Source organism: Danaus plexippus, chromosome 26, assembly GCF_018135715.1.
Source record: "Danaus plexippus chromosome 26, MEX_DaPlex, whole genome shotgun sequence".
In the NCBI taxonomy this organism is placed as follows: domain Eukaryota; kingdom Metazoa; phylum Arthropoda; class Insecta; order Lepidoptera; family Nymphalidae; genus Danaus; species Danaus plexippus.
Window position 1 is genome coordinate 4,821,332 of NC_083554.1, and position 27,760 is coordinate 4,849,091.

General features: G+C 34.5%; 2 protein-coding genes across 3 annotated transcripts in view; one reads left to right on the forward strand and one right to left on the reverse strand.

The window, feature by feature from the left end:
• The window catches only part of LOC116774426 (uncharacterized), a 57,548-nt gene extending 34,640 nt beyond the window's left edge, over positions 1 to 22,908 (reverse strand). Inside the window, exon 1 of the mRNA XM_061524813.1 lies at positions 22,840 to 22,908. The gene's annotated coding sequence lies outside the window, so the exon portion shown is untranslated. The remainder of the gene's footprint in view (positions 1 to 22,839) is intronic.
• Positions 5,306 to 27,758, forward strand: LOC116774492 (cyclin-dependent kinase inhibitor 1-like). 2 transcript variants are annotated; one of them, XM_032667244.2, is made up of 3 exons: positions 5,306 to 5,408; positions 6,736 to 7,147; positions 26,233 to 27,758. In XM_032667244.2, the coding sequence occupies exons 2-3, from the start codon at positions 6,742 to 6,744 to the stop codon at positions 26,373 to 26,375; spliced, it is 549 nt and encodes a 182-aa protein (XP_032523135.1). In that variant the 5' UTR covers positions 5,306 to 5,408; positions 6,736 to 6,741; the 3' UTR covers positions 26,376 to 27,758. The 2 variants fall into 2 exon arrangements, with proteins under 2 accessions (XP_032523135.1, XP_032523134.1); XM_032667243.2 differs by lacking the exon at positions 5,306 to 5,408 and having other exon boundaries at positions 6,583 to 7,147.
• The last annotated feature ends 2 nt before the right edge of the window (positions 27,759 to 27,760 follow it).

A 27,760-nucleotide genomic window follows, 5' to 3' on the forward strand; every position in this document is an offset into this window, starting at 1 on the left:
ATTTAATAGCAAATAATTTGAGAGAGAATAATAATAATAATATAAATAAGGCAGAAACATACTAACGAATATTATATCGATAAAAATTGTATCGTAATAATTTTTTACGAATGTAATATTTAATTATTACAGTTCTTACTCCTTGTCGGACGCTTGCAATAAAACTTTTATAACGTATCCGAAATATATTTACTTTCACCAAGGCCAAGGAATGTTTTAAAGTAATGAGATAAAATTCATTAATGGAACGTCTTAAGATATTATTATAATAAAAATATTAAAGCGCAGTTCTAAAGACAACGATCGCGACGCATCAGTTTTAATTCCGCATCAGATAAATACATAGCATTCTTTTCCCATCTTAAATGATACGCATATATATGTATATAGGTGATTTTCTAAAATAATAAAATAATCTTTCCTTTTGTCTTCTCTACGAAGACAGATGGTCGGTTAGGTTTGTAGTCTATTTTACACACTAGCTTAAAATGTAATTGGAAAAATGATTTGGTCATTTAAGGAACGTGTGTGTGACATGACCGCTCAGTGGACGAAATAAAAATCTAGATAAGTGATAGCGAAATATGAAAATAAGGATTTATAAAAAAATACATATTGTACATTTTTATTTTTTCTATATAAAAATACAATAAGTTAAATTCGTTACTAAACGAACAAAGGTAATAAAAAAGGCAATTATCTATTGATTAGTTAACATTTGAAGAATTTGGATTCTGAATATTTTTATTGTATTAAATTAAGTAACATTGAAATATTTGAGAAAAATTATTTAAATAAATCATTAATTTTTAACTAGCGATTGAGCAAAGTTTATCTCACATAGTTTTAACAGGTATAAATCTATTTGATCCTTATTTCTCTGTTTTACACTCTATGTTAACCATCAAACATATTACAAAACAGGACGTGTGTGTGTAACAATATATTACTATAATTCACTGTGCGGTACATCAGTCTTTGTTGGCTAAATGTCGCAAACGAGCCAATAATGTGTTCGCTCGGCGTGGCCGACGCTGTCAGCTGTCAGTCTAGGTCGTGCGCACGCGCAGCGAGAACACACACGGGGGGGAATTTTAAATGTCATTCACTTATAAAATAATCAAGTAAATTTGTAAAACGAAAAATCAATAAATATTAAAATTTATGAACGGTTGTATTAAAATGAATACATAACTGCGAAGTAATCGAAATTTTTCATTGATATATATTTTCTTAATATAATATGCAGCACATTAATATTGTCATAGCGTACAGCCATTGCCTCCAAAGCCAATATATACATTTAATCAATATAAATGCTGTATATAATTTTCACTCTGTGTAATTCAGTTTGGATTGTTACAAGCAGTGATTGCGGCAAAGGATGCCAGCTATTAAAGGACCCTCGCAGGTAGCCATGAGAAACATACGGTGGATAGTACTGGATGTGACATACGCACACCCACACACACACAGACATATATATATACATGTATATATACACTACACCAACACATATAAAATAGTTAAATAATAACATTACTCACATTCGTTTCTACGAAGTCGTTTGTAGGGTTAGATTATGTATTTTTTTTTTAATTCATCGAATTAACGAAGTACGAGGTTGTTAATTTTTTTAACACGTCGTAAATTAAAATTCTTCTAGTTATGTCTCATCTCTATGGATCATAAATAACATGACCACGTACAACACAAATTAATATCCCTAATGACCTACAAAATATAACGTACAAGAATTTCATAAGGTGCCTTCATATAAATAAAATAAAACTAGTATCTTTCGCTTTCGTCAGTGAGAGTGGAGCCCTCGCATTGTTTTTTTCCTTTTGAACCGTTGATAATTTATAAAAAACGCAATCATCTAATTTGTCAACACGTGAAACGGTTTTAAAACTACCTTCTCTTTCGTTTCATGAAATCGAAAGCGTGTTCATTCTTTGTTATTCGTAAATATAATTAAATATATACATATATTCTTACTGTTTCTTATAAATTAGATAAGAGATAATAAGATCTTGAAGTGGAATAATGTTTTGTGTTGATAAAGATAGTAAGTATTTTGAGCTTGTTTAATGTATTAACTGAATCACTAAGGAAGTTTGTTTCAAACATTAGCTAAAAAGCATCAAATATAAATAATATCACATATGATTATTAGCTTCTACGGACATTTTTTTTTTACATGACAAAATTTTGTCCATAATATTGAAGTAGCACAAAGAAAACAGGGTTAATGTAAAAAATATATACAAAATCACAACGCAGTGATTGTTTCGTTGCGTGACGTTGATACGAATGTATTGAAAAAGCGTAACAAAAACTCATATTAGGTCAATTTTGGGGTTGAGCTTCAAAGGGAAGAGGCTGACCACATCGGAATGAAAAAATACCACAGGAGATGGTAATAACACTGTATGTTGTATAGGAAACGGTAGCATTAAAGGTACATTACAAGCACAAAATTTTGTATGAGAGAACTAGGTGATGTGTTTTTAAATATTTTTTTATATATTTATGTGTTTTCTCCTATATAATGTAAAGATATATGTTGTCCTGAATTCAGTGTAAACAATATATTTTTTACGTATAGTGCGATGTCGTAGCTGATTTTTCAATGCAAATTTAATTTTATTCATAACTTAATTAAATTGTCAGCATACTTTATGAATGTCATATATTGAAACCTCTTTACCGCATTGTAAGTTGAATTTAAAGTTCTTGTGTTAATTTTAATGTTAATATATATATATATATATATATATATATATATATATCACGGGCAGACGAGGTGATCACGGTTGCTGCAAAGTAACGGAAACGTCGGGATTATGTAGTTTTTAAATAATAAAATCCGCGTTGTATATCCGAATAATACTAGTTTCATTTATTCTAGACTTATTTTCACATACATTGTAACATATAACAAAACGGCTTTCATTTTGAAAATCTCTTCAAATCGTTACATAACGGGATACGGCTGACTTTTGACCTATTTCTAACGGAAAGCAGTGTTAAGTTTGTTGCACAAAAAAGGCTTCCGTTGTTCGCAGATGTTTATAAAGATTGCTTTCCAACAGGTGCAGGGAACCGCGTCTCACGTTATCAATGGACTTAACAACGAAAATCTCTCCTAAATATTACAACCAAAATATTCCTTCACTTTTACAAATTAAAACGTTTATTGTTAATAATAATAATTAAAACGTTTATTGTTAATAATTGATATGTATTTTAACTAAAAAACTATGCTATATAATACTAATAAGGTATAAAAATTATTACGTCTCTTAAACCAGAACAGATTAGATTAGCAACTTAAGCGGATATTTTTTTGAATTTATTAGTTATTCTTATAAAAATAATTTTAAACAAGTCCCTCTTAATAATTCGTTCCTTCTGAACACTATATATAGATAGTAAAATAACCACAAATCTCTGGCCACATGTTGTATTTTTTGTTGCTGCGCATGCGCACTGATTGATCTGAAACACATTTCATCAACAAAAACTCTGTAAACACCTGTAACGGACGTACATTTCCGATATAACAAAATAAATATATATATATATATATTATAACAATATTATCATCATACTTCAGTGGCTGGGAAAAATAACATTATCTTCATAATTTAATTGCTATATTCAAAAATTATTTATGTATATCTAAGTTTAGTACCGACTACTATAACTAAATTATTTCACTCGTTTAAATATTAAAATAAATTGAAGTATTAAATGTTTAAAGAAATAGAATTTTTAGGTAAAGTATTAGGATATACATATAGTAATATTGTCCGTTACAACCAAATCTTTTGTATTACTTGAACCGTTGGAAAAATTAACTCTGACTTGGAAAATCAACGGTATCAACGTTTTTACTTCAAAAACAATCGAATGGATATAACGATTTTGTATACGATAGTAGCCATGCGTTTGTTAACTATTAACAATTTTATTTATCAATAATATTTACAAAAAAAGGAAAGAAAGAATATCTTTATATCATGATATCTTTTTCGCGATTAATATCTTTTAACAAAAACCACATCGCACTTAATCGACATATTTAATAACAATACATTTTCTTATATAAATAATTTATACCGCATATGTTTATTTTCTTCTTCTAGAAAACTTAATATTACTTATTTTAGAATGTAAATTAGTTATTATAGTTATAGGAAAAATTTAATTAACTATACCATTACTGAAGTAATAGTTAGTGTAACGCGATCAACAACTCGTATCGAACGGTTAAGTGCGACAAAATAGCTTTATTTCAAGGAATTCCTATCTCGGATATCTTACGTGGAAATTATTATATTTTTTTTTTATAAAATCTATGTTTTCTCTGTGTTATTTAACATTCAGTGAGATATTTTTTTCATAACCAAACATAATAGGATCAAATATTCAGATAAAATTTTTCTTTCTTCAAATAACTCAATCAAACGTTTGAATTATTTAAATATAATATTAATTAAATATAATTACTTAAGATTCACAAACGAATTTGAATTAGACGAGCTTAAGTTTAATTTTTGAATACTTTAATACTAAAATATTGCTATTTATAAGTAATAATGAATATAGGCAAATTGGATTGACGAACAAACATACGTGTGAATAGACTACTTTAAGTTGAAACTCGGTTAAATTCATTAATTTACCGCCAACTTTCAACTTTAACTTCTAATAATGACTAATAGACTGATTTTTGTTATTGTGACAATGTATTCAGTCTGCGAAAAACGTTTAAAAAGCAAGCTTTAATTCTTCATTTTAATTACTATGAAAAATAATATTATTCAATTAATTTAAACCTTGAAAGAGATTTGACACGAACATTTTCTTTAAAATAGATTTTTATAAAGCCTGTAGTGTTATGAATCTTGATTATTTTGCTTTTTTATTCACTCATTCTGTATAGCGTCATTAAAATCTAAATATTAAATAAATATAAAATAAAAAAAATCCCTAAATTAAATACCTCTAGTTTGCCTAGCGTTTCGAGACTTCGAATATCCAACAGAATTCAGTTTGCCAAGCAATTTATAATTTACAGCATTCTCAGCGCTTCAGTTACAAAAATAAAAGTAAACAATAAAAAGCAAAAGGCGCCAAACACAATTTTCCACAACAAAACTCATGCGCACCGGAAAGTCGCATTTGTTTCCCGCCATCCGGCTGATCGACCAACCGAAATTTGCCGCCTAAAATCGACCAGCCAATAAGAGCAATGGCCGCCATTTTCGACCAATCAGAGACAAGCCCGCGCTCTCGCCATCGCGTCATTGTCATATCTCGAAAATTAGTACGCCAGTGCAGTGAACCCCGACGGTAAATTGAAGATTTTCCTGAAATACTTGTATAAAAGATCGTTGGTAAGTTAATATTTTGGTTAAATTCGTAACAATAACATGTCTGCTACCTATTAACACTACTCACTATGAAATTTTTCAACCCTATTAATTAATATTTCGCAATTTTCACTGTCAAGCACTGGTTAAAACATCAGAAAATTATTTTATACATTTAACGTATATTAATTTGTTATATAAATTGTTCCATGTTATTTTATAACCATTTCGTTATCTGTAATATTGTTATAATATGCGTTAAATTGTATCCCAAAATTCTTGTCTCCGTTTAGCAAAATGGCGGCGTCGATGTTGAGTTATTTATATATTTTACGTCTCTTTCTGTGAAGCGCGTGCGTGCGTACGAGCGACAGAGATAGCTATACTTCTGATAAGAAGTTTTAAAGTATGCTGCACACGTAACTAGACACGTCTTCGTTCTTCGTAAACAAGTCTGAATAGTGTTGCCATAATCACACATAATTAATTACTACCAAAAAGTTGGGAAAATTTTCAGATGTGGGTAATGATTATTTAATTTATATTCATGTTTATTTGGAAATATATAAAAAAATAATATCTAAAATAAACTGACTGCAAAACAGAAATGTATAAGTTTTAGTTTGAAAATTATAATAAAACTAACAATACATATTAACATGAATGCATTTTTTTTTTAATTTTCTTTTAAATAAAATCTCTATCAACGTCACTAAATCATTCCTGTATTTATTTTAAAAATTAAGGTATTGTACTTCTAAATATATATTTTTATACTGAATTTTATAATCACATTAGGGCATAACATATCGCAATACAAATTACAAATACGATAAAAAACTAATTTTGCTCCTAAAAACCAATAAGTTTTTTTGTATATGTATATTGTAAGACTTTTTTAAACAAGAATAGAAAGAGCTTATTGGAATAAAATAATTAAAAATTCATAAATTATCTAACAAGAAAAAATAATTTATTATTCTTTAGTTACGATTTCAAAATAAAAAAATAATAAAAAATTTGAATTTTAGATTTTTGCCTTAAAATAATAACTAGAAATGAAAAAATAATACGCCAGTAAACAGTAATATAACTAAGTAGCGGCACACCGCGTCGAGCGGTGGTACTAAGATGGCGGACGCGTTTGACCGACGCTACGCAACCGGGGTCCGGGGCGAGCGAACGAATTGAATCACGCGCTTGTGACTAGAGTCGCTCGAGTGTCGAGTCGAGTGAGTCAGTACTCAGTCGGCAGGCGAGGAACGCACCGCGTGCACGTGTCACACGAAGCGTTGTTTACGATACGCTTGTTATAAGTGAAATGATATTTTGAGTTTTTATTTGTTGATAGTTGCGGATGACAAGTGTATTCGGTGGACTAAACATGTCTGCGTTGAGTGTGAGAGCGCCGGGGCTGCAGGCCACCGCATTGGACACTAGGTCTCTGAGAGTCCACGGCGTCACGACCTTGGATGGAGTCAGGAGAAACCTGTTCGGTTGTACGGATAGAGAAGAGAACAGGAGGTTCGTAGAGAGAGAGCTGGCCAGGCAGCTGGAGCTCGACAGCCAGAGATGGGGCTTCGACTTCGCGAACGAACAACCTCTGCCCGGCGCCCAGAGATTCGCTTGGCAATTGGTACCAGCTTCGAGTATACCGGCCGCCTTAAGAAGATCTCCGATCACCATCACCCCCAAGCCGAAGCCGGCTCAAGACACGATGGTATCCAGCCCGGAGAACACAAAAACACAGAAGAGAATAACAGGTCAGTACATCTCATTACACCTGAACATATTAATATGCAGTTAAAATACGAGTGTGTAATATAAGAGGGGTTAGTACTAAACGTCACAATGTTTTGTTTTCTTTTTGTTTGCGAAATTCATTTATCGTATAAAAGACGCACTCACAAGGTCATAGTAAAGTGATTGACATTCTCTCGTGCATTAACACGGAATTTTGAAGTTAACTTCATATGTTCACACTAGCAATTATACAAATTTATTTTTATAATTTTTCTAATTTAACATTATACCGATTGATGGTCACCCATCCGATGTTTGAACTTGCGCGGCGTTGCTTAACATGTTTATAAATTTTATACAAGAACTTGTGATTACGAGCTATAATAAATTAGTTATATAAAAAACACCAAGGAATAAATATCACACTGAAATAAGATAATAAAAACAAACAGTTGTTATTACGGTAAATTACAACTCCTTGTTACGCAAACGTCGACTAACGTAATCATATTCTTCCATTTAATTCTCAACAATCTACACTACTTCACGCCATCTATTTTGCGGTAATAACTATATTATTTGCTGTTATACCCATTTTCAACATTATTCTGTAACGTATAATAAGTAATAAATGAGTTCAGGCAGTAGGCAACTAATGTTGAGGCCATTAGCGATGCCCTAATCTGAGCGTCGGGTTCGCAAACTTGACACGACACCTCAAATAAATTGGTCCATTACAGTCATAATACGATCGGGTTTCACCGAGTCTTTATCGAGACACACTCCAACTGTATCACACATAAAAAAACTATATAAAATATTCATTATAATAGTTTCAGAAAGCTCTAATTAAATACAAATTAATTTTTTGTTTCATCACTTCCTTGTTGTTCCACCCCTTGAGGACCCTTTTCATTAAGACTTTTTGTCCATTTCGGTGTCAAAATCTTCGTTAGGACCATTATTATGTAATAATTAATACGTTATTAAAAATTAATATTAAATGAGTCTTTTGATTCTTAATTTCTAACAGCCCCCCTGAGCTGTGCAAAAAACTGTTTACTATACATCTGACCTATATTTAGTATAATAAAGGATCTCCCACATTTGCTTCTTACACGGACCACATGTTATAAAAATATTAATACCTTGTATAAACAAACAAGAATATGTATAGCGGAATAATTTATAAATAATTTTCATAACAAAATTGAGTAATATGTGGTTATCATCTTTTTGATACGTGGAAATGTTCAACGGAACGTCCTTGCTGTTAAGATATAAAATCACAACTCGAGCTAGTATTAATACGCACTAATACAATGTCTTTACATTGGAAAAATAAAATCATATATATACTATATATTAACGGCCATAACTATAACTAATTATTATATAAAACTAGAGCTATTAAAGAAAGTTACAACGAAATCAATTTCCGAGCAAATTAATTCATATAATTCATATAAAATTTCTATGAAATACATACGATACTTGTTAAGTAAACTATTGCCAACATCGTTAACATTCGATGACAATGACAGCTGGTTGAAATCAAAGAATTAGAGGCAGATGTAAATTATAATCTTAAACATAGAAATGTAAATGGGGTCACAGATTACTTTGTCTAAAACTGACCAGGCATAAAATCACAGCGGGGGTCCTAAGAAACAACTCGGTCACCCAGTTCCTCGGAGACCCCTGTTCTACTTAATTACACCTTTGCTAGTGTCGTTGAACTCGACGTTTTCAATTTCGGCAATAAGTGGACCCAACTACGGGGTCCGACGAACGCTCCGAACGTAAAATGTAACAATTGTTCCGCGTTGTGTACGTTAGCGAACTCGGTCGTGTTACTTTCACGAAATTTAAGCCGTTATTTTAGCTGTAATAAAATTTCATGCACAGCTCAAAAAGCTGTGAAATGAACGAAGGAAACATTCTAAATAATAATGGAAAGCCAATCTTTGGATGTAATGTGTGTCCACACAGAAATGTTAAAAGTTATCAACGTATATGTATATTTTTCGAGTAAATCCAGTTGTATGTGCGTTGGGTGGAAGCTTCAATCAACTTTATTGGCGAGAGTGAATGCGTTGTAAATATTATTACTGCATTGTCTGGTAATGCAAGCGGCAAGCGGCACGCGCACCCTTTGTAATGCACCCTCGCCGACACAGATTCTAACGGTCCTATCGATTTTTTAACTGTCATTCCCCAAACATGGTTCACTGTGAAGTTTATTATATATTTAATTAAATTATGTTTACCTTACCCATTAAAGTTTTAGTTTACACATCAACATTCCTTCATTATTAAATAAAAATATATGATATATTGTTTTGTGATTAAATCCCCCATAAAACAAAAGATCCAATCAAATGTGTTGAAATGTTGTTTCCCAAAACATTTATCGCATCACATTTCTGTAACAAAGTCGCGAAAATGGGACTATGTGGGTGATTTTGAAAAACTCTGTCAACACACGTGTTTAAATTTGAAATTTCGTGAGATAGGGGAACTGTAACGGCCAACGGCATCTGCCAGCCCCCGCGCTACAATATTTATAGCACCCTCAACATTCAGCATCGGGTGACCGAGGGTGCATCGGCAGTTTGCTCATAGATCGATTACGATGAGGGACATCACGCAATACTGTTTTGAATCCATATAATATGTCACACACAGAATTAGCTGTAACTTAAACGGAAATCCTCGAATCGATTAGGCCAGCACTTTTCCAAGTCTAAATGCGAGTAACAAAGTACGTAACGTTCTCACGAAGTAACTCACGTGCGAACTAACCCTAAGGAAGCAGAATGTAAGATATGGTTCAGTGATCCCAACGACTGGCAACTTACGGGGATAAAAAGTAACCTTTCACAGCGACTTTATACCAGAAACGATTCTTCAACGCGCTCCATAACTTGTTACACTCTAGATGTGTCTCGCACCTTAAGTTTTTCACTTTCTTTAGAAGATAACATATGTAATCTGTGCTATTCGATAATATCTCCGACCAGTTATAAATAACCAAGTTTACATCTAGCTAAGAATCATTGAAATAATTCAAAGCAATCTATAGTAACAAACAAACCCAATGTTATTGCGTTTCGTCTTGGAGCGTTACAAACGGAGCGCACTTTCTTATTCATAAACAATGGTAATGAATGTTACCATGTAGCTGAAACGTTGTAATCTCACCAACGCACTTTCTAACGTCGGACGAGAGGAAAGTGCACACGCGACCAAGCACAACTGCTACTTTAATCATTTGGGTGTTTTGTCACATTATTTTATAATTAATATTATGTACACATTATATCGATAATAATTGAAGCTGACAGTAAGCCTAGCCCTGCCAACAAGACGTCCCAGCAACAGAACGCACCTGATGATTGTTCCGGACGGTGATTTTACTTTGAATGGGAGCGTCCTCCTAGTTACTGAGCGTAAAATGTGATCTATTATTCCTGTGGAAAGCAAACAATACTTTCGCTTTCATTCAAACATTGTTGATTTGATGACTCAATGAATTACGCCGACGTTTGAAAAAGAAAGAATCATAATGTTTGCCTTTAATATTATATCTAATTCATATAAAATGTAAACAACATAACATCACCGTACCGAACCGTAAATCATTCCCATAAACAGCCATAAAACAAAACGAAACACTGCCCCCGTTTCAACGGATGGTGATCTCGAACTAAAAAACTAACATTGTTTCCCATGATAGATTAAACATTTAGGAGATATCTATAATTTTCCCAATACGATCCAATTGGTGCAAGGGTAGATAATTGGTTATAAACTATATATCACCCTCGTTAAATGTTTCCCATGACGGCCAATACGGTCAGGAACACGTGCGTAATAAAAATTACTGAACGACACGCTTCATAAGGTTTCCGTTACCAGATATTACAAATAGACTCAGTTTAACACAACTCGTTACTAAGTGTGTAAAGCTAACAGTCGCCAAATAACATAACAGAATTAACACCTACAGTTAGAGTCGAATAAGCGAATTCCCTGCACTTGATATTATGTACAATATATAATTTTATTGGCCTCTTGATTAAGAATATTATTCACGAAAGATAATAGAATATTGACATATATTTTTCGGAGCCATCAATCACGTTTCATTATTCCCAATTCACAATTCATTTTATTGTTTTAAACTGTGCACGTCAGTTTCAATTCAGCAAGGCGTCGGATTTATTATCCGACAGCTGTTAAATAAAAAACAAAAACCGTATTGTCTATACATAAAAATAAATATGGCGTTGTTTTAATTTTAATATAAACTGTTAGTGTTCCGCGTAATGCACGCCAGTTAGTGAGTTTCGTATAACGGTTGCTTGGGTTTCGTCCGTTAGTGATGTACCTACCTAAATCTGAAAATCTATTCAGCTGCTATATACATTTTTAATTTCTTTTACGCTCTTATTTATTTACCTTACGTCTTCCGTAGACTTAAGATATAGAATCACATTGACTTATAACGTGGGAACCCGAATATAATTACAGTCGAGGACACGGTGTAACGTAATTTACTTACGTTTTGGGACAGCAATTTAATTTAATCGTCTATCATTATGAATCCTTAAGGATATAATCTCACGCAGGACTTCAACGGTCGAGGTGTACATTTCACCGCTAACCGCAAAGAAAATATGTAATTTTATACACTCGCTGTTAGAAACTAGATATTTATACTCAGTAACCACAAATCTAGGTCTCAACGAGCACAGAATATGAAATTGCAATATATACAGTTGTCTCAAGTAACTAGCCGTTTAATATATTCATAAATTTAAATGTCTGGGTAGTGATGAAGGGCGCGAAGACTCTCATTAGTCATTTATTCGTTTTGATATTTATAAATAAAACTCATTATGTATTCAGATATCTCCACTCGAATTGAGAACGGCCACTTGAAACGCAGATTAGTGACGTTGTTCGTGTATTTATTTCATTGTTACAGAAATCATTATTGTAATACGAATAAATCAAATATGTCGACTATGATGAATTAAGGTAGTGAATATAATATTTGTGGGACATCATATAATAAACATGGCTTAGGACGCTCCCGACTGATGAGACTAGTTGCAAGTTTACAGAGCGTATGTGCCTTGACATAACAGCCCTTAATTTCACTGTTTGACTTGGATTATTTGTATGAGCAGTTCGTGATCTTAAACAACCGCCGACTCGTATGCGTAGGTAGGCAATATCTTTGACATTCTGTATGCTGTTGAACTTTCTCTTTGGGAGCTTTCTCAAATTTCCTCTCATACATTTTTGTATATTTCGAAGTGTGCTTTACAATTGTCGTCACCCTTATTTCATGACTATTGTACCACGTGTGAACTTTAACATTTGGGACACAATCCTGTCCAGTCCTATTCTCCTCAACAATTCAAGTGTCACAAATGTCCAGCTAAGTTCCCTCAAGATGATGGATAGACGTTGAATGGGTATATATGCTAATTCTAAATTGATATGTTAATACGTAATAATTATTGAGAATAGTACAACTGAATAAACAGTCTTTTCAAGTTTCACACATTTGTTTGTGTTCTTTATGTTGTATTTCCGTCGTATACAGATTCCAATAAAATTTCCCATTACACAACAAAATTCTATTAAATATGAACAATGAGACTTTACATTTATGCAGTGTTAATGCATTATACAAACATTAACCCTGGAGTAATTATTTATGGAATTTATGAAGGTAACGTAAACATTGAATAAGGTTTTAATATCTGAGCTAACAAACCCTTTGAACCTTTCACAACACCTCGCTTGATTGATGGCCATAAAGCATTCCTCGGCGATTCAACTCGCCCCCCAAAAACCCTTCACAATTCTAAAGAAGCCGCGACAATAAAAATAGAGCATTGTCGAGTTAAAATTAATATTTTATACAATATCTGAACACCTAGTGTAGTGTTACGATCTGAATATCTGATACAGTTGTTGAAATGGAATCGTATAATGAAGCTAATTGTGTGTGAACGCTTATCAGAAATATGAATATTGATTATGATAAAATATAGAATAATATTTGAAGGGTCAAGAAACTTGGATGCGGCGTACAGAATTACAGATTAACGAACGGACCCCGGCTCCCAAATACAGAGGGACTGTTCTGAACAATGTAACTTGTTATTGTACACCCAGAGATCGAATTACCGAATAACAGTTGTAATAATTGACTTTCTAAGATACGTCCGACATCTAACATTCTCGTAGTAAAAAAAAGAGGTATGCCAAACCAGATTACATAGTGATTCCGTTACACGGAGGCCCTATGGGTTATAAACCTCGAGACAGTAAATGACCAATGTACCTTAACCTTATCTGTACAACACACCAGTTTAACGGCTCATAGAATTCCACTTACAAGATACAATATAAAAACAATTAAACGTAACACTTAACAAGTATTGTCAAAATGTTATTTCTAATTAATTTTATTCTTACGAGTTAAGTAAACATTCGCGACTACTGTCTTTGCGGCGCTTGGGCACAAGGTCGTCGAACCGACGCCATCCGCGACGTTGAACTTATCCGACTATAGCATGCACACAATAATAAAAAAATATAATATGCACATATTATTATCGAATACACATACATTATACACTACAGAGAATTCCCATAGCGATGTCACAAATGAAGGTTTACATTGTGATCGGGTCATAAAGTGTTGGTTATTGTATGATGTGGTACATTTGAAGAGTTTCATACATATGGTCTCAATAACAAATAGATACGAGCCATAATTCCTCCACGTTGCAACAGTCGACGTAGCGACCTTTTATGATTGTAGCCATTAACGGTACCACGACAACGCCTTCGCCTTCCCAATTCAAATACACAATACCTAGCCGGCCTGTGTTGGTAAACAGAGTTTGTTTATTGTTTTTTTAAAAAAAATTCTTATCAAATATTTTTTTTATCCTTCAACAATAAAATCACTTCCTATACGCTCATGAATTCTAAGACACAGCTGGCGCTGAAATGCTGATATGTATTCAAAAATATCTGTAACCTATTTAAATGTTAGGCAGTAACGTTCTATAATGACTATTTCTAGATTCTACATATAGTCAAATTTGGATCTATTGTGACAAATGCGCATGAGCAACGACGGAAGCGAATAACAATTAGGAGCTAGTTTATTCTCAAAACATAAGTCAATGACCTTTATGTTCACCGAGTTAATATTTACCTGATAATATTGCATAGCAAATGCGCTTCTGCATGTATACATAGCATGCATATAAAGTATGAATGGCTACTATTATAATATGAAACTTATCGAGACGCCTATGTCAATATATGCACGTGTGTATACACAAAAATCAGTGTATTTACTCCCGGTCGAAAGTGTCCACTGAAGTTTATAAACAAACATTTCTTCTCTCTTTCTCTTTAGTAGTGATAGAGTGATAAGCTTTACATTTGAGGACACCGTAATATTAAGGTTATTCAACTTAACCGTTTTATGTGGAAAATTGCAAATTTCTATCATTAAATGGCAATTTCAATGATAACTTTGTGAAAGTGTCTCTCAGACTTCGACGATAAGTAGAAACAAATTAAAAATATTGTCTCACAATATCCCATTTTATTTAATAAAAACATTTTCATTATAATAAAGATATTTTTAAATTTAAATAACTTGAAAAAATATTGCATAATAATTTTTATTGCGAACTAGTTTACCATTCTCATAATATCCTTTCTCTTCAGAAATAAACTTTTGATATATTATAAATAATGGTTTTATGTTCATTGCCACTTCAAAAAAATACATTAACTATAGGAAAACGACCTCCTTTAAATGCCAACGTGAATTTCTAAGGAGGTGTATTTTAAAATAGCAGGAAATTTATCCATACAAACCATATTCTATCTTCTACTTTCGAAATATATGACTGCTGTCAACTGAATATAAATGTCAAGATAATTAAAAAAACGATATATCGTTTTTTTTCATTAATCTGTTAAATTATCATATGTCAAAGTGGGCTGAAGCTGCGAAGCAATTTGCACATAATGCAACCAACTGGTCGTATTAGAAATCTAGAATGATTAATTGTCGGGACTGGTATTTCCAATAAGAGACCAGATAATTAAGGTAGCATTGTCTTAGAAAAAATGGTAATAGTGCTACGGCTTTATCGAAGTTAAGCACGATTAATGCAAACTTGTACTGACAAGTATATGTAAGTATGTATATTTGTAACCAGTTTTTAAATTCAACGTGGTCGTTTAAACAAAACAAGGTACAATTTTCTATAGCACATTTCAATGTAATAGCACCAATCATAGTAAACACTCTAAAACAAACCGGTCCATAATTTTTTGGAAGGTATTTGAAATATTTAAATTTGGATGTTGTTGATGATATATATATATATACACACACACATACACACATATATATATATATATATATATATATATATATATGCACAGAGCGCAATAAATGTTTTTGTTTGCATTTCATTATCAACACTCGACGTGTGAAAGCTGTGTGTTGATAGAACATTTCGTATTAGCTTTTCAGGTCAAGAGCGACCACTTGAGTCTTGTACCCGTTCCTAAATGATCCCGCTCAAGTGGCACGACTCAAGTAATATACTATAAAACACCAGCCAATTATTGTGACTGCACTAAGCAGATTTAAATATTAGTGATTATAACGGACATATATAAATAGTGTGATAGTTTTAAGTCTGCTATTAGTAAGTCGTTTAAATGTAATTTTTTGTAAAGTTACATTTAAATCAGTTTAGCAACGTTTGCGTAACAATAATCCAAGCACGTCTTTCAGGTTTCTGACGAGTCGGACAAAAAAACTTATTGAAAACATCGTTATCACATTACAACTTTAATCTTATCTCAATACAAATCTACTAGAGATTTAGAGCAAAACTGAGAGGGCTCTTAAAGGCCCTTTTCAGACAAAACATTGATAACCCTTCAAGGTTTATCACATCCACAACCGGGTCACTATTACTATTTGGGCCTTCGGTTTTTGTCCCACTAACCTAAACCATGCGATAAGGAAGTCCTATAAAAAATACATATTAATCAACACGCGGTTGGCCTTGTACCATACTGTACTTATGTACACTCAACACATTGTTCGTAATACATTAAAAACTCTAAAATTTTGCCAAGCAAATGACACACGCTAGATTGAGGCGACCATTAGATGTTGGGAAATAGGTTTCTGCTAATTATTAACTCATTGAGGACAAGGTAATGAACTTGTGTTAAAACCACAGCATCTTTTATTTACTCAGTAATAAAGGAAAACAAGCTGTGAAAGAGAAAGAAAAGCATTCTGCCTCCCTCGTCCCATAAACTGATCGGATCTCCAAAAAAAATTGTTTTGGTTTTTTTGGTAGCATCGTCGTGTCGTGTTTATTATTTTGTTATAACTACGTGCGCTTGTTTGGAATTCAAATCTCTCTTAACGGTCGTCGGGTAGTTTATTTTTTTCGTCTCGTGAAACTGGGTCAAGTGTAATAGTTTCGCAAGGAGCAGCGTCCTCGATAACGTACCTTAGTGATTACGAATCTTTTAATTGATCAGAAATTGGTTCTATCTGGGGAAGCTGTATAGCCACTAGATGCAATCTCGTCGGAGATGCTCGGTCATTGACCGTTAGAGAGAGACGGCCTGAGCTGAGACGGGTAGAGTGTGCGTACACCGAAAAGGAAATGAAATATATTGTCGCTATCCTTGTATGTAGCTAGAACCGTGTGTGCGTAAATTTAACCCTGATTTGTTTGTTATTGTTTCGCTCAGTATATGTTACACGCTTGAAGGATGTTGATGGAATATTAAATGAAGCCGAAAATTTATTATAATAACGCTACTAAACCTTATTTTTATGGTCATACCTTTAACAATGGCCGGACTCTCGGATTGAGGGTCTTTCATCTCACGAATACAGCCTTTGTGTTAGGCTGTAAAGTTCAAAGGAATTACTATTATAAGAGGATTAAGGCTATTTAGATTCTTATTCGACTTCCCAGCAAGTTGACACGTCCCTATTCAAACTAACAAACAGAATAGGTCGTATACGTATCGTTTAAATTGTCAAAGACCTACTGAGGTCACGACTAACAAACAATCCCTCCATCCAATCCAATCCATGAAGCTTTCAGTTCCTTATGTCTCCTACAGGGCACGTATTATACAATAACAACATGTCACTTTCCCGCTAAACGCAATTCCCATACACTACAGTGGTGCTTTGCTTCGATAAGTCTTAATGATTATGCGTCAACGGTACCTGCACACTGCATCCACGAGCTCGAGCAACGGACAATATGCATTCAGATATTATTATTTAAATTAATAAAAAAAAAAAACATAAAATGCACTGTTTATTGCTCAAAATACACAAATAAGGGACGCTCCCATGTCCATTGAGGGTCAAACTGCGCCATTGTTGCCCTAAGTTGTCCTCTCACAATGGAATAGGTTACAGGGGACAAAGGTGGTGACATGTCCGAGAAAGAATAGTCCATACGGTTTATGTAAATTAGATGTAATTGAGTTTATAATATTCACTATGATAGATGGGTCAGTCGGGAGGCGCGGTAATGACTATGAGTCAGCCGTTTGATAACCAACACGTATATAACGGTACTATAAAAAACATCTTCAAATAAACTTACCGTCTCAAACATTGTGGTAGGTCTGCACGTCTTTCAAGTCGGATGGACTCATCTAAACAGAACGCACGTGCGAGGGCAGTTAAGTTATACCGACAAAGAACATCTCTTATGAACCTCAATGGAAACTCCCTAACAATAGTTTTTTAAAACGACCAAAGAATATATTACAGATTTTTCCGTCTTATCTATTCGCTCACATCGAGTTGTAGTCGTACAAATGATTTCGCAAGTAGAGAATCGGGTCAAAGGGTCAAAGATCTCTCTTTGTTGTGACCCTAATGTTAGCTCCATTGTGTCGAGCATCATATAATAACATTATATAACCGATGTCACATTATATAGTTTTATTTTATTCAAAAATAGTTTTAGACTATTTTAAATTCTTATCAAATCATAAGTAGGTTATTGATAGCTTATCAATAAAACGGGTTATTTCTCTATCACTGTGATGATGTTTCACAAATATATATCTAATTGTATATAACACATCCAATGCTGATACGTCCATGACGCTGCACTGTTCAAACATTCTGTTTTGTTTACATTATCTGTCATCAGCGTGTGTTCGCGAGGAATGCAACGAAAATAACAAACAACATTTGAAATATGATTTCCAAACATGCGTTTTCCACTTTAATCTTCGCACATGCACTGAACATTATACGCTCTGTGAAGTTTACACCATCACCAAACGGAAGGTCATCTTCATCAGGCCCCTTATAATAATTAACAACAGAAAAATCCAGATATATATTATAATAGATTTCAATTGCAGAGATTTGTAAGTAATATTCATGAAACACCAAAAAGAGGTCGTTGAACCTTCGTGACTGTTCCCATGGTATTTTGGCTATTTTAATTGAAACCACTTGCAACCCTCGCTTTTCTGCGCTATGGGAATATATTTGTTTGTTTGAATGATTCTTCACACACAGTGATTTTACAAGATCATAAATTGTATGATATTAATAAAATAAATATAAACTATTAAACGGTTGTAAATTTTATCAGAAACCTTGATAGTGTTACGCATACACGTGTAATGTATTTTTTATAATAAATTATACATAAAAGATATTATGAATTCAATTCTAAAACAATATACATAAAGAAAAAATTCATTCACACGACGCTTTGTTCCCTAAATCGTTACAAACTATTGTCTTATGCAAATCTTACAAAACCAATATAATTACACTTTCTTAAGCGGATCAAACAGAACGCGACATGCGGTCGTCATATTGTATAACTATTGACTCTTATTCACATCCTTATAAGAACTAAATTTGTATAAATATGTTAATTAAAAGTTTTGATTATTTTGATTATTTTAAACGTCTGTCTCACACGTCACTGTTATACCATTATTCGAGAACAATCACGGCTTTTGTTCTGCATCGTATCTATTGTTTTACAACAACAGTTTAGAAATACTATGTGACAAATTAAAATTAAATTTCCATAACAAACGCACCCTTTATAAATGAAATATTTTCTTGACACTATAAGAACGAGAGTTAGATATATTTAATGAGTAGTAATCCAGTTTGCGCCAAATCATGAATTTCATAACATTAGCATATTGACGCGAAACAAGTCGGTTTGGTTTTCAATATCCCATTCCCACGGAGCGCGTTCACTGTGTCTACACCCTAATATCACGTGAATAATTAAAAACACGCATTATATTGTCAAATTGATTACATTATGCTCTCTGGATTTAAATGAGAACATTTAACATGAACACTTATGGATGTAAATAATTAAGTTTCAAACGAATTGTTGTTGTTTCAAACGGCTAACCTTCTACAAATCTAATTGTAGCAAATCCTACCGTTAACTCACATTACAATTCGAATCACGTCGTCACCAGCGGCATTGTAACTAGTACACATACAATGCATCGATGTACCTTCAAATAACTTCAATGGCGACCATACAAAATTAAAATTCGCATCCGGTGACTAAGTAGAAGAATTTCACGTACCTACATTAGTGAACTGCATAACGTACTAAAGCTTACAATTTCCTTTCCCAAGACCGTCCTGACCTATATTCCTGATCCAGTCAATGCATCACCAATTTTGTCATGACCCTGTCGTATTATAATTTTATTAGTGTCCAGTGTCCGCTACCACCCTTTCAATGTTTTACTTTCACACGTTCGGTACAGAGTATGTCCGAGTGGTCCGATCGTAAACATTTTAAGTACAAATAATTTTACTATGGTATCATAAAAATTATACTGTCTTAACCTTTTGTGTTCGCTCTTTGTGCTTTTTATTGCAAAATAACAATATATTACGCATTCATCGTTGAAGATTATTGATTCACTGCTGAACGTTAAAAAAAAGCAATCAAAAATCCTGTCGAGGACAGGTTTCGTATGAAATAGATCAATAGATGGGTGGTCCCGAGCTTCTGGCGTTGTTATCTTAAATTGATTTTTTATCACCTATTGAATTTTGACTCTTCTATTACGAATAAAACTTTAAACGTAACACATTTTTTTTTAATATCTCAATTCCATATTTAGAATTTTAAAAATGCTCTTGTATTTTTTCTTCTGTGACGGTAAATCAAAGCGGCTAAAAGGTATCGTAATAGTAAAAAATCACTGGCACTTACATACTAGATTGCGCACTTTCGCCGCGCTCTTAAGATAAGGACAATCTTTAGCACTCATACGTTTTAACTGCAATGTGAAGAGTCCATTAGGGTCCTCGATTGTGAGTTGGTGAGGCTAGAGGCGAGGTAAGAGCTAGTAACATGAACGCTGCAATTCAATACGCGGAGACACTAATCCGCAACAGATGTGCCCATATGCCGTTCCGGACTTCGGAACCACTACACCGATTATAATTGGCTAAATAGCCACATCAGCCAAATGTCGCCTGAGCTCTATATGAACAATATGCTAACCGTAGTTTCTTGTTTATATATAATATGTTGAAAGTCGTTAGTTAATCTTTAGTTACATCAATTACGCTATAATTTTAGCATCTCAAAAGACGTGAGGGTTTAATATAAAATAGCATAGTTTGTTAATTTACTTAACAATGCACTTTCATATAACAGCAAGCGAACGTCTAAATAGAGCATTTAAAAAGATTACACGACGCCTCTCCCCAAACATGCACGATTTAACATTAAACGCGAATTCGTTATACAAGTAGACTTATCTTGAGAAAAGTAGTATGAACCTGTTGAACAATCTTATTAGCATAGCACTGGCCATTGTGTATTATATTCCACATTCATGGGTAAACATACACCAGTCTTTGTGTCTATTGTTCGTGTAATACTTAGCAGCTTCGCCCCTCGCGATCCCATCCTTTCTATCCATTGTCCGACACTAAACAGAGTAACAACGGGAGCCGTTCCCGAATTTGGTCCAGAGGTCACATCTATCGTCACCTCAGGTCATCTCCACAAAGCGCTACATCTTGTTTGTGTCACGCTAACCGATGTTTTACTCTAAAGTAGGTACTACAATCATCAACCCGTTTGTTTTCAATAGTATAGTCCACAGTCGTCCACAATGGTCCACAATGGTTTCAAATCTTCTAACAATACAATATTACAATACAGACATTGTTCTTATGATATCAGCTACCGTTTTACCAGTTCTATCTCCTAAGAATTATCGATTTCATTGTGTTCGAAATTTATGAGATATTAAGACTCCTGTTTCTAAACATTTGAATATAAACTACCATGGGAACTTAGATCTCATGGCGGACCACGGAATCGGCCGACGATAATTTGGTGGATCGAATTAACTGCTTTCAGAAAATATGTTCTCTTGTGTTACAAATATAGTAAAGTGAAAGTATTAAGTTTAATGTAAACGAGATGAATGGAGAGTGAGTCAACAGTAATGATCGCAATTTGTACATGTTCCTCGAACCAGCCTCTCGCTTGTTACGGGCCGCAGAATTTATTTATGGTTGACATAAGCTGATGCGGTCGCTAGGCCTCTTGATGGGCCCTTGCAAATAACGCAACGCATATTGCACCTAACAATACTGTATTATACGTACAAAAACTAGCATACGACCAATTTGAAACACATCAAAAGATTTGTAGTAAATCAATATAAACCGGCAAATAATAAGGAATATTTTAAAATAGTGTATACCGGTAGCCAGTTCGAAATCTACGTATGAATCTCAAGTAGTTGATAATGTCGGCACTTTGATCGTGTGTCGTTACCCCAACGGCACTTTGATCACGCCGCCCACCCGGTGTTCTTTATTAACCATTCATTAAGGGTTTTTCGTTAACAGTTTAAGTTTACTCAGCCAGTGATCGTCTAAGTTATCCTCATACCGAGCTCTCGGTGCTGGTTCCTTAATGTTTTATTTAACGTCTGCCATACGTATTACATTTTCATTTCAATTATTGGAACGTCTCCCGATTTAATAAATAAGCGATTAGTAATCGTCTCCCAGTATCCCGCAGCTATATTGGTAATAAATTAACATAATAACATTCATATTAAATCTTTTTAATACATTTAAGTAAAGCTGTGATTATAGAAATGTTTTCTCATATACGTAATAGCGTCTTTATCTGTATTTACACCTGCTCGCATCCATCTATCAGATCGTTGAACCTGTGGGATAATATTAATTAACCTAGCCCGTGTAATTAATGCAGATTAAAAAATTTCCAATAAATTTAAGTACTACATTAAAAATGAAATAATGAAGCCATACAACAAGCGCGATCGTTCCAAAAATGTTCTTCAATCTGTTTATTGTATGAAATCGTCTCTGTTAAAAGTAATAGTTAATTATGATCCAACGCGCTACACATTAAACTACCCAGCAACAGCACGTCGTTACAAGTCTCAATTCATCGCCATCAACAGTTTGATACGCAACAATGGCTTCCTTCTCACTTACTTTCACAATTGCGTGCTTAGTTTCTAGTTTCTATGCTGCTTATCTATTAATATTAATGTATACATTTTGTGAGCTAACCTGTTCCAATCCATCAAACATACGATACTATGTATGTGACTGCATATTTTCTGCTGTTAGTCATTTGCCAGCTCTCGTTTTCAAGGTATTTGCCAAGTGCACGCTCGTAACTAGTCGGCCATATCACACTTTGTAATACAAGTTTGTGGAACAAATACTGATGTGTGTGGAACACATACAACTGGGTCCCGTTGATAATAATAAAAAAATGCATTCCAGCAAAAACACTAATACTATATATCAAGTTGAATTCAGTTCGAAACAGCCAATTTACGACATCCTGTTTAAGAGATCAAATCTGAATAATTGCAGGACCCGAGACAGGCTTCTAGACCCGCCTGACTTACCTGTCTCATACCGATCCAATGGAACCATTAGTTTAGCCTATCCAATGATATTGCTAATATTGTGATATAAATTTATTTTGATCACAGAATATTAACTGAGTGTAAAACTCCCGGAGATTTGATACCTTTTAAATGAATTTCGACCTTCAATATATTTTTGCGAGCTTATATCTTATAACAGATTGCATCCATCATTTAAAACGTCGTCAATAACCAAAGAACACGAGCGGTTGACACGACTCACACAATAAAAAAGACAACAATTTAAATAAACCACATCAGATAATATTGAACAAATGTTAAAACCAGTAGCCGCTATAATATATACACATTCGACATACGGACGTTCAAGCTGCGCGGGACGGCTTCTTGCTCTTTTTACAGCGCCCGTCCACTTGTGCTAGATTACTCGTTTGGGATCCGAAGAAAAAATAGATCGTCGTTTATTAGCGTTTGTTTAAACCATTACACTAACAGCCGAGTCATTATACATAAAAGATATGGCCGATGTACGTTTTGCAAGTCTTACGATCACGTAACTCAGGCGAGTAGGCGTTTTGACATCGCCTTTCACTTGACCCACTTATTTGGGAACTGGTTCGTGATCACAATGCAAGTAAGTAAAGTAGCATTCCCGTTTCGCTATCTAGACGACATTTGCATCGCGATCGATTCCATTTTAAGTTCATTCGTTGTTCAAAACAAACATAATATTGTAGTAAATTGTATACCCGATGGTCATTTAATTAAACGAACATATAATTATATGTACATATTGAGCGCGTAACCCTGGACCACAATCAACATAATAAAATGTCAGTATGTGCTAGTCGATAGAGTCGAGCAACCTGTTTTGGTCTCAGTCACCGCCTACATCCAACAAATCCGCGTCCATTTCTTAATCCCCCTCCTCCCCCTTGTTATACAATATATACAACACGTACGACGTGTTGCGAGTAGCGACTCGTCCGATCAAGTTTAGACTTGTTCGGAAGATGTACGTCATTAAACCAGTTAAGGAAGACACTTTGTTACTAATAAAATTGGCCAGGTTCCTATTATATTTTTAAAACGTGTGAGTATATCGCCGTGTTCGTAGGCGTCGTCTACCGTTTTTCCTCGTAATTTTCATTTACACTACAATATACTGTCGACGTACGTACGTTTTTTATTCTTGAATGACTCTCCGCTTCGTGTATTTCGATTATAAAACTTACATCAACTACAAGTCTAATTCATAGTTGGAATATCCCCAAGTTCATTTCGCTAGCTGAAATAGTTACGTTACGTAATACGAATACATCACGTCTTATGTAAACGTTTACTGTCTTGGGATTAACTAAACAAGTTCACTCTCGACACTGAGAGACATAAAGTTACTTTAGAAAAATATAATTTAATATCGTGATTCAAGTACATAGTGTATCTCTACATAGTTTATAAAGGATTCAACTCGCGGTCTGTCGGAGGATGGATGCGCGTGCGCAGCATTCGATACACTTTTACATGAAGCCGAGTTTCACCGTCGGGCCCGGAGCGAGTTGATGTGTGGATCAATCAATCAATCAACAATATAGAGCTCAATCAACAATATAGAGCGTTAACACGCGGTGTAAATATAAATACAACGGTGACAAGACTCGAGCTCACATATTCAGGTCGGCTTAAAATATAACGAACGACGACACGCAGAGTTCTGTAGCAAGAAATACTACTTCATTACAATACGATCATGTCGTATTCACATAGCAATCCTTGATTTATATAGATCATTTAATTTACACTAAATATCTCGTTTCGATGGTTCTATTTGATTTATATTAAAATAATCTCCACTTTCATGTCCAATAGTGGCGTTAGTTAAACATTAGTGTGATAAGGAACTGATAATGTTCACGATACCGAGCTTCAATAGAGTCGGGGCCACGCGCTGTACACAAGGCCATTTTGTTTACGCGCACTGATATATGTATAGTTATAGTACGACAGAAATAAAAATACAACACGAGCTACAGAACGAGAATGAGAGGACGAATGTTACACGCGGACGGGTTATAATGGATGGCGCGAAATGGTTCATTGAAAGGTTGGCGGGAATTTAACGTGTTGTAGAATACGGATAATAGAAATATTATATACAATAGATATACAGCTGAGGATGACATGTGACTGTAGTCATGTACATTCAAATATATAATGGTGTTTGTATGTGTAGTGTTTATTACGTTGAGGTTAGTATTGGCGGGAACGGTCCGCGTGCTCGGGCGACCTTGGCGGAGGCGTGACGTCACTGACATAGTTCCTTACACGGAGACACGCTCTCAAGAGGACAACACGAAAACATAGGCAGAGTAGAGAAATATTGTCATAACTGGTTTGACATAGATCGACCCTCGCTCAAGGACATACATACAAGAGATATATATATATAACCTAAAATATATACGATGAGGAACTGATTAGATCGGTACAGCATAGAATAAAATTACAAATAAAATAGTCGCATATAAATTAGTCTATTAATATAAATTATACGTACATATATTTAACAAATCTAATCAAAAAATCCCATGACCTTTGACTGCCAACGAGAAACTAAACAATCTCAGAATACATATTCAGTCATCTATTATGATACAGATTAAACCGTAGTAAAAAGATCGTTAAAAATTTTATAGCGAACTAACATTTTTTGTACCTAATAAGTAATGCCTTAAAGGGCGTCGCCTTCGACATTTATTTTTATGAAAATTCCGGCGCATTAAGTGCTTTCGAGAGTTTTAACGTCCTGATCCCTACGGAAGGATCATAAAAACGTCAACTGTGACTCGAGGGTCCCGGAGCCCTGACTAATATTTGGGATCGTAAACATTTTACCAAATTACCCGCTCGCAGCCACGCCTCGCGCACTGTTTACGAGCGTCGACTGCATACGTAATGCGCCATACATACATACAACAATATAACAGGGTTTATGTACCAGGTTATTATTTATATAACAGATCGATGCTGAGGCGTAATTAATAATAAATACAATAATTTCCAGATTTCCTGAAGCCAAGGAAACGTCTGCCGAGCAACAAGAAGTCGCCGGCACACAAACACAAACATGAGTGTGGACACGGAGCTCACCTCCGCCCGCCCAAAGTGGCGCGACTCACACAGACACACTTCAAACGGAACAGTTAGAGATCACCGTCACCATCACCTCGGCAGCTGGCCCGCGGACCCCGGCAGGTCGGAGTTTAACATTAATTTATTTAAGCATCGGAGAACAATATAATACTGTTAAGTAGTCGTTAAGGTTTGGGGGCGGGAGTGACGTCATCACAGCGCGACATCACACCCGGCCGATATATTTATAATGTGACAATTAATTGTAAGCTTATTATGATCTCTTTGACAAGTAAACTAAGTTATATTAGATGTAGTGTAGTGTAGTATAATGTAGTGTAGTGTGTAACGGCAACTGTAGCCGCCGCTGGGTCCTCTAGTGCACGAGGTTCAGTGTGCCGACGCAGGGATCTGAATAACTTGAAAGATCGTACGACACATGCAAATATGATTTCCACAGGGCTCGTATGAGATTTCGACTTATTGGATCACATGTTTGTTAGTTGGGACGATGACAAGTACAAATTACCCTCTACTACCCCCTACCACCCCCCACTACCCTCCCCACCTGCCCGCACCCTCTGTTGTAGTGGCGCGCTCATATTACATGATGGCTCTGCCTCTCCTGACCGCGACATTTACACTAGCGACTATATGATGAATTGTATTGTGACGGCGAAAGACAGAGGACTGTTCACACCCGGGACTAGACTATAGACTATGAACTATCTATGTGTGGTCTCTTAAACAAACACGCGCACGCAGGACCATCCGCGACAGTTGGTTTTTGTTTGTGAGATTACACCGTGTTATATTTATACATACATTTATATATTATGATTGTTTTTATAAATTATAGGTGGCCGTTGTTCACTATGAGATTGTATTGTTTATAACCTGTAGGTAACTCAGATGTACGTTCTTATAATATGAATATACTGTAATGTCGTCGTAACACCTGTGATGTATTAAATATGATCTCAGAATATTATTATACTTTGCAATTGTCGTTTATATATGTTTAAAATAAGCAACGGCTGGAGCTCCCGTCGGCCGTCGAGGGAATGAGAGATAATTAATACATCAAATTATTATTTTATATTATTTTTTTTTTGTTAATATATTACGTTAATGTATGTCCGTCCGTCCCGACACTGTAAATAATGTGCGCACTCGTGTATTTATTACCGGGACGGAACAAGAGAATTGAAAGCTCCAGAGGCAATCCTGTTCACACTTAGTCTTAAACGATGTAATGCAAGAGTCGTCCGACGGTCGCGCGACTCCACACAGCCGGACGACTCGGCACAGACAGTAAGGAACAGACAGTCGTGTGAAATGTAAATAGTTGACCGATATATTGTAATAATGTTTAGTGTATTGAGTTCAACATCAGCATCATGATATGTGTTATGTATAAAACTTAATATTAGTATAAAACAAAGCTTACATACGGTACG

Coding starts and splice junctions, on each gene's coding strand:
- LOC116774492 (XM_032667244.2), top strand. CDS start 6,742: ATGACAAGTGTATTCGGTGGACTAAACATGTCTGCGTTGAGTGTGAGA. Junction 7,148..26,232: donor AACACAGAAGAGAATAACAG/GTCAGTACATCT, acceptor AATAATTTCCAG/ATTTCCTGAAGCCAAGGAAA.